Source organism: Vigna angularis, chromosome 11, assembly GCF_016808095.1.
Source record: "Vigna angularis cultivar LongXiaoDou No.4 chromosome 11, ASM1680809v1, whole genome shotgun sequence".
In the NCBI taxonomy this organism is placed as follows: Eukaryota; Viridiplantae; Streptophyta; class Magnoliopsida; order Fabales; family Fabaceae; genus Vigna; species Vigna angularis.
Genome location: NC_068980.1, coordinates 9,846,872 through 9,863,205, shown reverse-complemented (window position 1 = coordinate 9,863,205; position 16,334 = coordinate 9,846,872). Strand labels below are relative to the sequence as shown.

At 34.1% G+C, this 16,334-nt stretch overlaps 1 protein-coding gene across 1 annotated transcript; it reads right to left on the bottom strand.

Moving 5' to 3' along the window:
* Window positions 1-14,179: 14,179 nt before the first annotated feature.
* LOC108333567 (cyanidin 3-O-galactoside 2''-O-xylosyltransferase FGGT1) lies at window positions 14,180-15,579 on the bottom strand. Its single transcript, XM_017569032.2, has one exon. The coding sequence runs from the start codon at window positions 15,552-15,554 to the stop codon at window positions 14,187-14,189; it is 1,368 nt and encodes a 455-aa protein (XP_017424521.1). The 5' UTR covers window positions 15,555-15,579; the 3' UTR covers window positions 14,180-14,186.
* Between the last annotated feature and the right edge of the window lie 755 nt (window positions 15,580-16,334).

Here is a 16,334-nt window from a genome sequence, read left to right as displayed (position 1 = left end):
ATTTAGACTTGTCTATGTAGTGAGTAAACTGATATGTGGGTTAGAAAGTGTAGAATTAAAATTAGGTAGCTTGTGGAAGTGAATTTGGGTTTTAAAGTGTCAAATTGAGTTTTCAATGTTTTCTCGGGGTTTAGAAGGTCCTATGAACCTTTCAAAGTTGTGGGAGAAGTGGACAAAGTGGTCTAGAAAGGGTTGGAGTTTGTTGATAGCGCTTGAGTCTAGAGGCGCCATCTTTGAGTGCTAGCGCTTAGGCGCTACTGGGAGCCATTGCACCTACTTTTGGGGGGTTTTCATGGTTCTGGATATCCATTGTGGACGTTCTTTAGGTTGTTTTGCACCCTTCCAAAACTGTTGGTGAGAGTTTCTAAGTTGTTTTCCTTACCTAAATGTGAGTTTTAAGATGCCTAAAAGAAAATTGTTATTATGTGACTTCTGATGACTTGTTTGGTTGATTATGGTTCTTTCAATTATAATTAGTGATCATACATGATGTTAGTCAATGTAAAATGACTGAATTTGTATATGATTTACATGGGAATCAGAATAATGCATATGAATATTGTGATGAAAAGTTTGTGAATGAAGTGAATGGTTGATGGACGTAATTTCATGACTCGTGGAGAGGTTACACGATTGTACCTATATTGTTGTTGTATAAATGTATGGAGCTTCAAACTGGTGGTCTATTCTGACACTCTAATGATCATTCATTCTCAATTAGAGAGGGATGAGTCATATGGTGAGAGTAGCAGGAGGTTTTTGTCTGTAAGCTTTGATCATGGCCATAAGCAACTGAAATGACTAACCTTGTATGATAGCTTGGTTTCAGCCAACAATATTACCATTACAAGTGCACAGACCATCAATAGTTCGACATTCATACTATATCCGGATGAGTCAGTCTATTGTTGTGATATGATTATGATGTACGTGTATTAGGTGTGTGATATAATGTATAATGGAATGTTTATTGTGTTATAATGAACTGTTTTACCACTAGCTTACCTTTGCTCTGTGTTGTCTGGTGTATGTTGTTTTCTCTTTGTGATGATCACCTTAACAGTATAAACTTAGGGATACAGTCTTTCAATTGTTCCAACAAGAGGTGAGGGTGAAACGGTTGTCAAAATAATACTATACATAACACTTTAACTTCATTAAAATTTATATAATTATATTACAATTCTTTTTATTAATTTTTATTTAATAATTTAATTTATATTTTATAAATAACTTAATTTAATATATTATTATTATTTAAATATGTTAAATGGTTGTAATACGAAAATTGGGTTGTGAAAATAGTTTTTTCCGCTTATAAAAAGGAAAACGTTCAGTTTACATTTTCGAAAAAAAGTTGGCCTGTGATTATCTTTCACCAAATTAGGTCGAAAGTATCAAATTGTGACTTGCATTATTTGGTGGACCAAACCATTATATTTAATCACATAATAATATATAGTAAAATGTTATTTAAATATACGACTATTTTTAATAAAAGTTGATGACAAAATAAAAAAAGAAAAAAGTATACGGGACACAAACTTCTATAGATTATTCAATAGTTGAAAAGCATGTAAACTTAAAATATCATACTTTGGTATTAACGCTACTTTGGACCCTTATAAAAAATAATGGTGGTTTGTTAAATTGATGCCTTGTCTACAAGTTTTTTAAGATATTGTTTTTATTATTATTTTTATTTTATAAAGGATTAAAGCGAAAGTATATTAAATAAAACCCATGCAATCCACGTGGGTCGTAAAGTAATCGTCCGGGTAATGATACTTTAACCTCGTTAAAAATTTATGCCATCACTCACAATTCTTTTTATTAATTTTTAATTAATAATTTAATTTATATTTTATAGATAGCTTAATTTAATATTTTTATTAATATTATTTAAAGAAGCTAAATGGGTGTAATATAGAAAGTGGGTTGTGAAAATAGTTTTTTCCGCTTATAAATATGGAACGTTTGATTTACATTATTAGTCGGAATAAAGTTGCCATGAGTGGTGATATTAGTTGTATTTATATTTTCATCAAATTAGGACGAAAGTATTAAATTGGAGCAAGGGTTATAGTAATCACATTTGCACCTACTTGATTCCTCCAGCTACGCATCAGTGACATACGTTAATCATCCAGAATTTAGCTTCTTTTTCTTTTGTTTTAAATATTTGTCGTTTGATTCTGACTTGCAGTTGGACGTTAATGATCCAGAATTTAGTTTTTTTTTTTTAAAATTTTAAATATATGTCGTTTGATTGTTGGACGTTCATGATCCAGAATTTAACTTTTTATTTATTTATTTTAAATATTTGTCGTCTTGGTTCTGACTTGTAGTTGGTAGACCTGTTAGTTTATTATATCAAGCAGGTAAAGAACAATTACCCTTCAATTAATTAAACCATTCTCAATATAAAACAGTAATTAGCATAAGGGTTTTTGGATTGGTTAATAGGAACAAAGTTATCACGAGGAGTTTTTTTTATTGACACAAAGTAAATCAAAGGTATTTGACACTGTATTTAGTTTTTTTTTTTAATTTCCTTTACGAAGAGAACGAATAAAAAAAAACAAAAATAAAAATAATAAGTATGTGTTTATAGATAAGAATCATAATCTCTTATGTAATCTCTGTTAATTATTTCTTTTAAATTAATATTTTTAATTTAATTCTTCATTAAATTAGAATATTCGATAAAATATCTACATAATTAATATTTCATTTGATTAAGAATAATATATATATATATATATATATATATATATATATATATGTTATGAATCTTTATAAATAATATGTTAGACTTTATGATTTTAAATTTTTCATTATACCTTAAGCATATTTAAGAGATCACATTCATTCATTATATCCACATATAGAACAAAAACAATTTTTTTATTGCATTAGTGTTGATAGATTATGTTTATAAAATGGGATGATTATGTTGTTAGGGTTTGATTTCACCAAGTTTACTCTTATGTATATAAGAATTTTTCTTTTTACATTAATATTAACGTCACTCACTAAATTACTTAGAACCCAATCCCTTGGCGCAATAAGCCTGCCTTAATTCCTAGTTCGTGCAATTCCTAGCGTTCCTAGAAAATTAAGTCTGAATATCAAGAGCTTAAGACGACCAAGTACTCATACCCTAATCCCTGAGAAATACCTGAATTGTAACAAACCTCCCGGCACTCATGCAATCCATAAATCATGCTATTAAATGAGTTAAATAGAGCAAGCACTGAAACAGATGAATTCCCTAATAATTAATGAAAAAGCATATAAATTAAGAATCAATTCAAATACATGAGAGTTCACAACGTTACATCATTCTCCAACAACAAATAGAGTTTAGTTCCCCATAGACATGGAGAAACTATATGAATAATGGAAAAGGATGAGATAGTGAAACCCTAAGAGTAGAAGAAGAAGCTCCCGCCTCCAGATCCGCCTTTAAAGAGTAGAAGAGTGTGTTGTTGTGTTGCTCCAGCCAGAGATGCAAAACCTAGAGTGCCTGGGTCTTTTAAATAGAGTCGAAAAAGAGAAGAAATAGGGCTCGGTCCAAAAGAGTCGAAACAGAGCAAAAAATGGGCATATTCCACGACACACGACACTCGGGCGCCCCTATTTGGGCGCCCGAACGGTGGGCATCGATTTCTGGCGTCCAAGCCTCCAAACTGGGCGCCCAAGCTTCGTGGTTGAATTTTCTGGTTGACTTTTCTACAATATGGTTGACGTTTCTCACTCTAGTCGACTTTTCTGCATTCCAACTATTTGGTACTTTAACTTTTCCTTCAAATCATTCTAATAACCTACAAAATCAAGGGAATTTGGTGATAAAATCATCGAGTATAACCTCAACTCTCTTATTCACAAAACTAAAGCAAAAACATGAGTCAAAGAAAGTTTCTAAGTCAAAAAGGGCACATTTGGTATCAAAATTACATCACAAATAACCTTATTTTCAACCGTTATCAATTAGTCGCAACTAAAGTTTTTTATTGAATTAGTCGCAAATAAAATAACAAAATGACATTGACTCATAATGAGATGTATAACATGAAAATTACGTGAATGTGACTTGTACACGTCTATTTTCAACTGGTCCTTACTTTATTTCAATGAGATCGATATAATAATTTTGATATACAAAGTGTAATTTCTGAATCATAAATCATATATTTATAAAACCAAATATGTCCAAAAGACCATGTATGCATGCATAAAAACAAATAGAGAACAAAAAACATATGAAAGTGACTAACTCTCACTAAACCAAAGATTCCTCAAACAACAAAACACTCATATGAGCAACATGCTCGTGAAATATCTTGGGTGAAAGTCTGTTAGTAAGAGCATCTACTATGGAACTAGTCCCTAAGTGTTTTATGAAAATTTGTTCACTTTGTACCCTTTCTTTAACAATAAGGTACCTAATGTCAATGTGGTTTCACTTGCTCGAGCTCTTATTGTTGTTATAATACAATCAACTAATTTTTTGTCACAATATAACTTAAGTGGTCTTTCAATTCCTTCCATAATGTGCAGCCCGGTGACAATGTTCCTTAGTCATATTCCTTAATTTGATATCTTATAGCACACTACAAATTTTGCAACCATAGTAGATGATGAGTCAATATTTTGTTCACTTCACTTAGCTTATTGTTCTAAAATTAATCAGGGAACCGTGTTTAAATGTCCGATATTTTTCCGTATTTGCTAATTGTGCTTAATTCGATCGGAAATTCTTATTTTAATTAATTTGAATTATCTGAGCTAATTATTTGCATTAGTAATTGCAGGGAGAATTTTGGAAATATAAATTGGGACATTTGGGAAAAATATTCACACACTGTGTTTGGAAGAAACTGTATTGCAGTGATTTAATCTGTATGTTGATCTCTGATGAAATATTTTTTCTCAAATTTGTAGAAGCAAAATTGGCTTGGCAACATACACCACACGTAGAGCCCATTGGGAATTCCATTTTGCAAAGCTTTACTTTAGTTTATATTTTGTAATGAAGTGTTTTTGTAGTGTCATTGCTGCAACCAGAATTCACACGGCCAACTCATACTAAAAGCCTATTCATTTTGCCAAATGATGAAGAATAATGGAGGGGACCACATTGGAAGGCAACCCACGGTTTTTGAAGGAAATTGGCATGCCACATGAATGAAACATTCTCGGCAATTTCACACTAAATGGGAGACAACAAAGTAGAAAAATGGGGGCCACCATTACAAGAGCTTCTCACGGTTTTTTGTTGAAAGGATGACTTGGCAAAGCTCAACAAAATTAAGGAGTTTTCAGCTGGCCACATTCCACACGGTTTGCAACATTGGCAAGTCAACAAAAGGTAAAAAAGGGGCACACTTACTCTTGGCTGGAACGTTTAGGAAGAGAGAGCAAATTCAGAATTTGGAGAAGCACAACATCACACGGCCAGCAGCAAACACAAGGAGCATTGGTTTGGTCCAAGAAAAATTTGGAAGTCCAGCTGCCACTTGTTGATTGGAAGGGGGGTTGCATGCTTGCTGAAGTCTCTCGGTCCATGGATTCTAGGGAGGAGGAGAGAATGTTTTTCTTGGGAGAGGATGCAGAGGACAATATGGAGACAACACACGGCCAGAAGGAGGGGAGTCTCTCCTCTCAGAATTTTTGGCTCTCAACAGTTCTGAGTGTTCCATCTTTTCATCTTCTTCTTCTATGAGAGAAAAACGTAAGAGTGCATACAACATGGCTGGAGAATGAAGGAAGAAATGGTGCAGGGATGAGAGGCTTGACAGAAGAAAATTTAGAGGTGATCCTAAGTAGAAAATTACCACATTCAGAGAGCTGGAAGAAGGAAGCAAACTGATGTTACGTTTGGGAAGGAAGCACACGGCTAAGAGGCAGCAGCTACCACTTGTTTGTTCCTTTTACTTTGAGTATTTTACTTCAAGAGAACTGTACAATATTTCTGATGATGAATGAATTGGATGTTGTTTATTCCTCTTGTTGAATCATGATTGCATCTATCTTATTTGGTTTTCTGCACATTTATACAATCTCTTCTAGCATTCTGTAATTGTGGAAAAAGGGTACACGGTCTTGTGTGTGTGGAACCTTAGATCAAGTTCATTTATTTTGCTTTAGCAGTAGAGTAGTACACTGCCGTCACCTAATCAGTAGAAAAACTAAAAAAAAAAAAAAGAAAGTTGTTTGTTTGGAGAGGAGTTCTCGGTTTCTTTCATTTACAGAAGCAAGGTTTCACTTATTTTAGTTCCTTAGATGATAGAGAAGAGTAGGATGGTATTACTTAAAAGAAATGAACCAAAAAAAAATTGTCAAATTTGAGAAAAAGCTCTCAGTGTAGAGGAGAAGAGATCCGTGTGAAACCTTGGAGGTGTTGATTTGTTTTTGCTGGTTTTGTTTGTTGGAAGTAAGCATAAGTAGAGAGGAGGAGAAGGAGTTCTTGCGAAGAGGAGAAGATAGTTTTGGTAAGAATAGAATGGTGGTTGAACATAGAAGAAAGGAGTGAATGGTTGGAAGAGAAGCACGGTCCAGCAGCAGATTGAAAGGGGCGTGTGTTAGTTTGTAACAGCAAAGGAAGCTCATCTTTCATTTATTTAGTAAGGAGACAAATTGATTTGTTTATGAGTGGAGAATGCAGCTGCAACAAGTCAGCAAGTTTAGGTAGAAAACAAGGTGGTGGAGCCGTGGAGAATTATTTCATGTGTGAAGAAGGAGACAAAAGTTTTGGATGCATTTTTCATTTTTGATGAAGACTAAAGTGAATGAAGGAGTGGCCCACGGCCTCTTATGCATTTGTTTGTTTCTTTTGGAATGGAAATCACAAGGTGGAAGAATTAGTCACGTAGATAGCCATTTTCTTGAATAGTTTTCAAGCTTTTGCAAAAAGTGGACCATGTGTGATTAAAATATTGTAGAAGTTGGAAGTTGATGGAATGAAGAAGAATACAAATTGTTTTGACTTTGCTTTGCCAATAATGATGTCACGGCCAAGAGTGGTTTCCTTCTTTAAAGCATTAGCAATTTTTAATTTCTTTTAGTAGGTGAATTGGTCACAGTTAATAGTAGAGAAGTTTTACTGTCTTTTATTTCTTTTGCTTTAAAATATTTTACATCATATGTTGAAATGATTTTCTGTATTTTTGTTTATTGTATTTTGCTGCTGTCATTTTAATTCTGTTTCCATATTTGAATTTTGTTGTTTTCTGTTTTTACTGTTTACTGTATTTTCGTTTTCTGTATTTCTGTTTTTTTGTATTTTCTGTTTTCTGTTCCAGATTTGTTTTTATTGTTTCATGTTGCTGTAATTTCGTTTTCACTGTACCAATTTCGTTTTTATTATTTTAATTTCATTTTACTGTCTCCAATTTTATTTCAACGCGTTTTAATTCAGTCGTGTTTTAATTTCATTCGCAACCCAAACTTTCACAAACCCTCCCCCCCCTTACGTGTTGACCTGAGACTGAACCACATTTGGTCCTTGTGAGACGACCTAGGAGTCACTTCCTAGAACTGTATTGCATTTTAATTGCACATCAAATTTGATCGGCCGCGACAGCTGTATCAGTAGACGAAGCCATAAACGTTTGGTTGAAATTGTGCTAGGAAACCACACCATTAGCTAGTATGAAAACTTAACCTGAAGTGTATCTCAAACTATCTTGACATCCCGCAAAATCAGAGTCAAAATACCCATTGATCTCTAACTAGTTTGACCTCCTGTATGTGAGCATATAATATTTTGTTCTCTATAAATATCTCATAACTTTTTTCGCTACTTTCCAATAATCCATTCTTGGATCTCTTAAATATATGTGTAATACCCCAACTATGTATGTCATATGCGAACACATACATACTTGGGCATACATCAAACTTCCAACATCTAATGCATATGGAATCTTCTGCATTTCCTGAATTTTCAAATTTCCTTTTGAGATTGAACTTCTCTCCCTTACTAATTGGAGTATCCCCAAATTTATAGTCCTCCATATTAAACCTTTTAAGCACATTTTCGACATAATTCCTCTATGATAACCATTGAACAACTTGAGATCGATCTCATTGTATCTGAATTCCTAATACAAAGGAAATGTCACTAAGATCTTTCGTTTCAAAGTTTCTATATAGAAATCTCTTGGTTTTGTGCAACATGTCTATATTTCTGGTGGCAAACAATATGTCATCAACACAAGACGAGGAAAATATATTTTCTCCCATTGAATTTGTGATACACACAATCATTAACAACATTCATCTTGAAACCAAATGAGAGGAATCACTTGATGAAATTTGTGGTACCATTGACAAGATGTATGTTTTAGCCCATAAATGGATTTGGTCAGTCTGCAAACCATGTTCTTTGGGTCTCCTTACAGAATTTTCTGGTTATACCATATCAATTGTCTCGTCAATGTTGTCTTTGAGAAACGTCATCTTAACATCCACTTAATGAAGCTCCAAATTATAATATGCAACAAGAGTCATGATTGTCTTAAAAGAGTCTTTTGATGAAACTGGAGAGAATGTCTCTTTGAAGTCAATCCTTTATTTTTTAGTATAAATCTTCGCCACAAGACAAGTCTTATACTTTTCTACATTACCTTTAAAATTCCTCTTGGTCTTAAATATTCACTTACAATAAATGGGTTTAACACCTTCTAGTAATGGGACAAGTTCCCAAACCTTATTGTCTTGCTTGGACTTATACTCATTCATTGCTTTTCAATCCATTTTTCTAAATTAGGATTTTGCATGACTTGACTAGCGGTGATTGCCTCATCTTCCATCATACCATTATTTTCCTCATTTTCTTGGCGAAATACCACACAATCATATGAAATAGTACTTCTCCTTTCTCACATGTATATCTGCAAAAATATTGGCTCATGTAGCACTAGTTCTTGAGAATCTTGAGTTTGTTCTTGTATAGGTTTCGAAATAAGAGGTGCTAAAATTGCTTCATCAAAGAAACTATATGAATCAGATATGGAATTGTCACTGATTCTTCCCCTAAAACTCAATATCCTCAAAGAATGTTGCAGTTCTCGTATCAAAAATTGTCTTTAGTTTTGGATCATAGAACTTATATCTCTAGATCTTTCAAAATAACCAATAAATTAGTTGTTAACTATTTGGGAGTCCAATTTATTTTCATTTGCTTATAAGGCCTTGCTTTAGCTGGACATCACCACACACATAAGTGTTTTAGACTAGGTTTTCGCCCAACCCAAAGATCATGAGGTCTTATGGCAACTTCCTTGGTTGGAAATATATTTAAAATGTAACAAGTCATACTCCTTATCATATCTTGAAGAGTTTGATTTCGTCTTTCAGCCACATCATTCATACTAGGTGATCCTAGCATGATGTATTGTGGGACGATTCCACATTCTTATAGGTACTTAGCAAAAGCCCGTAGACGTTGTTCACTCGATCCGTCATATATGTCATAATATTCAACACCATAATCAGACATGATACTCTTAATCCTTTTGTTGTGTTTCTTCTTGATAAGTGCTTGATATTAGTGAATTTCAATGCTTAATTAATGTAACACCTCAATTTACAGGGTGTCACAGGTTATTCAAAAATTGGTAAAAATTTCAAACTTTAACATAATGCGGAAACGTATTTTCAAAACCTCAATATTTAAACGTGCATAAAACATAATAGTTCCAAAACACTTGTCCAATGAAAATAACGAAGGAATTAAAATAACTTCAATTACATTGTTTCAAAGTTCAAAAGCAATAACTATAAATAAAATCCCAAGTTTGTCCCCTATCATCTCTCGAATCTATCATGCTTCAGCACCATCTACAACATCATCTGCTCACGTATAACATCACACATTATACGATCATCGCATTCACATGCACACCCACAAACATGTACGGGTAAGCTACCGGTAAAACAATCATAATAACATGATATAAATATATTGATTAAATCAATAATAATCAAACAACCCATACATAAGCATAATAACAATAAGAGTCATAGTCCTCTAACATAACAATTCAATCAAACGAATTACTTGATCCCCGATCCTCAATCCTCGATCCTTGATCATCATCATAGGTACACCACCAACATGATTATCCCAATCATAAATCACACAGTGAGCATAACCAAACCATGAACATTAACATAACAAGACTCGGTCACACTCTTGTACCTTACCTCATCGATTGTAGCCGCTCCTACAATTCCATCTATAGCTTCCCCATACAGATACACTCGAGTCATCCTTCTTCTAGCTTCGGACCTGTTCTCCTATCACACAAGGCATAACATCTATCCCCCTCGCCAAAGAAGATCCAACCCTCGAATACCATTCTCTTTTCTACAATTATTTGACAAAGAGAATGCCACCCTCTATTCAACAACCAATGCCAAAGAGAGTCTTACCCTTTTCAACAATCAATGCCAAAGGGAATATTCCTCCCTTTTCAATAACCAATGCCAAAGGGAGTCACCACTCTTTTCAACAACCAATGCCAAAGAGAGCACCTATCCGTAGATAAAACCAGGATTTACTAGGTACAAGTAGACTTTATCCTCCACTCTCATGCTCATCAATCACATACTCCAATACATCCAAACACTCATTCATGCTTCCATTCACAATCACAATCACAAGTCAAAACTGACCTTAAACAGAACCCCTAAACTCATTCTCTGATTCTCATCACGTTCTACAACTTCTCCAACATAGAGCTGCTGATGCGAGACTGTTTTCTCCCAAACTAAAACTCAGATTGACGATCCGAATGGTTAGATATGTCTAGAACCTACTGCCCAAAATTCAGCCCGATCCAACGGTGAACAACTTTGCAATAATGAAAACACCAGTGCAGGTTTTGTGATATGCGGAAATACTTTCTTCTTTTAGTTTAGGCTGTTTCTCCCAACGTTGACCTCCAACTGACGATCCGAACGGTCAAAATGAAGAAGCATATGTCTGGAATCCACTTACCAAAAATCAGCTCTATCCAACGGTGAACGACTTCGCAACGACGAAAACACCAGTGCAGGTTTTGTGATATGCGGGAATGACTTCTTTTCTTTCCTTTAACCCAATACTTACAACATATATTTTCATGGAAACCCCCATGAATCATAACTTTATTCTCCCTTAACATCAAGCCCCTTGTTGAGATAACCCAACAACCATACATACATTCATAGGGAAAACCCAACACAAATATTACATAAACCCTATACCCATGCATACATAAACCCTTACCCAACGAGAGCAACATACAACCATAATCATAATCATATAAACATATATCAACAAGGATTATTAATCAAATAACCAAGAACACATATATCATACAACAATTAACAAACAAAGGTAAGTTTCCCATACCTTGGCCAATCCTAGGGCTTTATCTAACTTCAAAAATACAACAAGTCTTCCCATGCACTAGGTTTCCTGTAGCTCTTCCTCTTCTCTACTAGAAACGTCTCTTATCTCCTTTAACTCTCTAATTTTCGTTTTTGGATTCTAGGGTAGCAATATGCAACCCCTTTTACTCTTCTCCATTTTATCTTTTTCTATTTTATCTCTATCTTTTTAATTAAAAATAATATCTTTCACTTAATCTATAAAACCACCAAGATTTCCTTTCTTATTTTATTTTATCTAATATTTAAACTATCAACAACCACCCAATAGCTCAAAGATTCACATAATCTTTCTAATTTGTTTCAAATTTTATTTTTATTCCTTTTCTTTCTACACTCCCCTAACTTAATGTCCACACCACTTAATGAGGGTATAAGACTCTTTTATCCTTGGGCCCCAAAATACAAATTGAACCCAAAATTTTACTTTAACTCTCTTTCTAAAATTTGGCTCACACCTATTAAATCTCAAATAACCCTTCTACCATTAATCCAACACATCATATTGGTAACAACACACCACAGAAATCATCATGATAAACAACATACCAACCATGTGTTCTACTTAATCAATAATAACATAATAATTATAATTGTAGAAAAATATCAAATAATCCAACAAAAATTACCAATAATAATGTCCAAGTCTCATAACCACATTATTCCCTAATTACCACATTTTTCTAGGGTCTTACAATTAACATTTATCTTGTTTTGATTATGTATAAAAACTATGATAACTACCCAAATTTTACTTGTTTTATAGAAACACATAAATTTAAGGATTTAAATTTGTATTTTGATGAAAATAAAGAAGATTTGCATTCATTTTGGAAGAATCTGACTTGTCATACCTGGAGCATCACCTGAGGGCTTGAGCCACAAAAGAAAACTCATTAAGGAAGGTTTCCTTAAGCCATCAACTAAAGCTTGAGACATGGGAGAATGCTTCACTATTAAGCAACCTCAAATAGCTCGAGCTTAGATCTTCATAGCCTAAGCCACACAAAAAAACCCACCAAGGGAGGAAACATCGACGCTGGAGTTGTGAGCCCGCTTGAGTTGTGCTGCGAATGTCTATAAATACAAGTACCTTGGAAGAGAAGAAATGAGAGGTGGAGAGATCTAGACTTTGGTCTTAACTCTCTTAGGGTGATTTTAGAGAGAGACTCTAGTGAGTCTCTCACATAATCCTTGTACTTAAAAGATACATCCTTAGAGGATTAGAAGATGATTTTCTACTTGCTTGTAATTCTTTCTATCTTCACGAGGAGCTAAATCTCCATGTGTTGAAGCATGATGTAACAGATTAAACTCTTGTATTTGGTGACAATTTCATTTATGCAACTTTCATTTGATTTAAAGTGGTTAATTGGTTTATGCTTAATTTTGGGATGAAACGATCACTTATCTTGTTTAACTGGCTTGAGGCATAAAGGCATCTAGTATTGAGTTGTTGTCCAATCAATTTTCCTGTGTGTTTTTGGATGAAATAGGCTAGAGATGTGCAACTGAAATATAGTCTTATTCATAATGCAGGTGAGTCTTATGCGGTCACTGATAGGTTTCATACTGGACAGTAGGCAAGATACTAGTCTCCGGGTACAAGGATGGGCTAGGAATACCACATAGAGCACTTCAAGGACTTGACCACATTAAGTTATAGACTTGAAGGAATACCTAATGCAAGAGAGGATGAATATGTGAAATCAGGCTCCAACACGGTTTTAATAATATAATAATTTCTTTGATAACTTAAACTGATTTCTAATTAATGTGACACCACTCTCACATTTAACATAAACACAATCACATATCAGGTTAAACTGATCATAATATTGTTATTTCCGCCAAATCCCTATAGATACGACACTTGTTTACTACATCAACCTAGTATACTTATTTGTATATTCTTACAATAGCCACACAAACAATTCTCAACTTCAGCCTTAAATGATTTGAATACGTATAGAGATAAAGATTTTTCATGTATGGCTTATCAAGAAATTCCTCTATTTATCATGATTTGCTCTAACTTCTCTACCAACCTCATTCTCCTCTTCCATCACAATCTTCACTACTTTGCACACAGTTCAAGTTGCTACAAATCTTTAATGAGAATCTCAACTTCTTATATTTGCAAACGCAAAGGAGAACTAAGTGACTTTGAATTGATTAAAATTTCTTTCTTGTCTCAATTATTGATTAGTTATACTAAGATAAATACAAGTGAGTTTGGATTTAGTTCAAGTTGAGTCGAATTAGTTTAAGTTTAAATCGAGTTGAGTGGATCGAAGTCTAGATCAAGTTAAGTTGACTCAAGGTAAAGATCAAGTCAAATGAGATTGAATTTAATTCGAGTCAAGTCACTTAGAGTCCAAAACAAGTTGAGTTAGTTTAATAAATGTAATAGTCAGCCTATTAAGTTGATCTCACTGAATTTAATAAATTAACAAGGTTTATTTAATTCAGATTTAATCTAATTTAAATTATATTAAAGTAATAAATCCAAATATATTGGATTTAGTTAAAATTAAGCTAGCTTTAGAATTGAATCTATTCTATTAAGTCTGAATTACGTTATAAGATTTCCAAAAGTCTAATCCATAATCATCCTTAATATGTGAACATAAATAAAGAAAATAACAACACAATTTAACAACTACATTACATAAATAAAAGAATAATTTTTTTAATTAAAAAATGTAACAATTTTAAATAAAAACTTAATTAAGTAAATATTATTTGAGTAAATCTTGAAGCTTATGACAAAAGTCATCAAGACAAGTCCACTCTAAATTCCGGCTTAGGAGGAAATTCCTCAATTTTGCATGATTTGCTCTAACCTGTTTGCCAACATCATTCTCCTCATCCATCACAATGTTGACTGCTCTGCTCACACTCTCCTTGGTGAACAAACCATCTTCTTCACCTTTCTCCACTTCAACTCCAACCTTCTTGCTAGCCATCATCCTAGCGTTAATGATATGGTCACCATCAAGTTGTGGCAGTAACACCATTTGACACTTATTTACTAATGCCTCAGTTAACGAACCAGTACCACAGTGTGTTATGAAGCAACCCACTGATGGGTGTCCCAAAATCAACTGTTGTTGTATCCATCCACTGTGAACAATTCCTCTCCCTTCAACCCTTTCCTTAAACCCTTCTGGCAGCGCAGCTTCAATTGTATCAAACCCAGTTGGAACTTTTACAACAGCCAAAAATGGAAGTCCCGTAAGTTCAAGACCCAATACCAATTCTTGGAACTGATCGTGTGGTAATTTCCATTCACTCCCAAGTGCACAGAAAACCACAGAACCATCCTTGAACCTTCCAAGCCACGCACTCCATTTTTCCTCTAAAACAGTGGTGGGTGACTCAGGAATGATAGGTCCTGAAAGGATAACAGACTTTCCAAACTGCTCTGCAAGGTAGTCAACATAAGGACCCTCAATTTCTCTACAACCTTTGAACCCAATTGCATCTGATAGCATTAAACCATTGTTGAGGCGGTCATAGAAGAGAACACCGCTACCAAACTCCCAATTCCTTTTAGAAGCAAGGAAATTGGCTTCATGGGAACGAAGCTTGATAGATGACACAGGATACCCAGGAGGGGGTTGCATAAGATCTCTTTCAGTCATGTTTTGGCGCATCCTTGTTGGGGATCTAACGTAAGATACTGTTGCTGGGCCAATAATCAAGTATTGAAAAGATTTTATCCCCATGCGACGAGTCAAGTTTGGTAGCCAATGTGTGAAGTCAAAGAAAACAATTTGCGGTTTTAGCTGTTTGAGGAGAAGCTCTATATCCCTCTGAGTGCGATCCATAGCTGTCATAATGAGTGGAGCTAAAGAAAAAGATACATCGGAAGTGGTTTCTGCACCAAGAGGAAGACCTTCAACATGAGGAACGTCTATAGGGTAAAAGGTGATGAGATCTGGGAAGAGGTTGAATTGCTCTAACTTGGATTGTGTTTTTCTGGGGATGAAGAAGGAGATTTTGTGTCCCCTCTTTGCTAATTTGTTGGAGAGATGGAGATAAGGTGTTAAATGACCCATGGCAAGCCATGGAAACATTGCTATGTGCAAAGAAGATGCATCCATTTTTGTCTATCTCCAATTTGCAGCTTCCCTGCTGCATATTCAAATACATATAGAGCCAACTTCTTTACCTGAATTATTAATTTATTAGCATGATTTATTTTGACGTTAACACTACCTAGAACCTTCTGAGAAATAATGGTTGGTGACATATATTCAAGAATTGAACATTGACTATGTTTTCTAAATGTATTCTAACAAAATATGCAGTAAAATATTTTTTCTTAAATTTATAAAAACATGAGTATTGTTAATAAAATTGATGACAAGGTAAAGAAAAATAAAAATATGCGGGACACAAATTTTCAAAGTAAAAGTTCAACTATATAAGGATAAAAATTTCAATTTCTTACTACTATAAAATAATGAAATTACCAATACCTAGTGATAGATTATAGCAGCATAATTATCGATGGATTGAAAACGTTGATAATTGTTTGAGTAAATTTGATGGCTTTAAAAATTTAGGAACTCGGTTTTCTGTCTTCTTAGTAAGGCAACCCTCGTTTCGACAAAACAGAGCCTCCAGTCTCCTTTAGTCACTATGCTGGTTATTCTCTTCATAGCGAAATCAATCCTCTTCTAGGCTATTATTGTGGTGTGTTGAAACTTCAGAGAGACATGATTCATAGACCTCACTCATTAGTAGGTGTGCCCATTTTTTCCTTTCTCAATCGAACCCTAATTAAGTGATGTATTCTATTTTTAATTGGTGTTTATACATTAGTATGTCTTTTTGTGTAGTTTCAATGTTCATGAATCATGCTTACAAAGGGTCACATT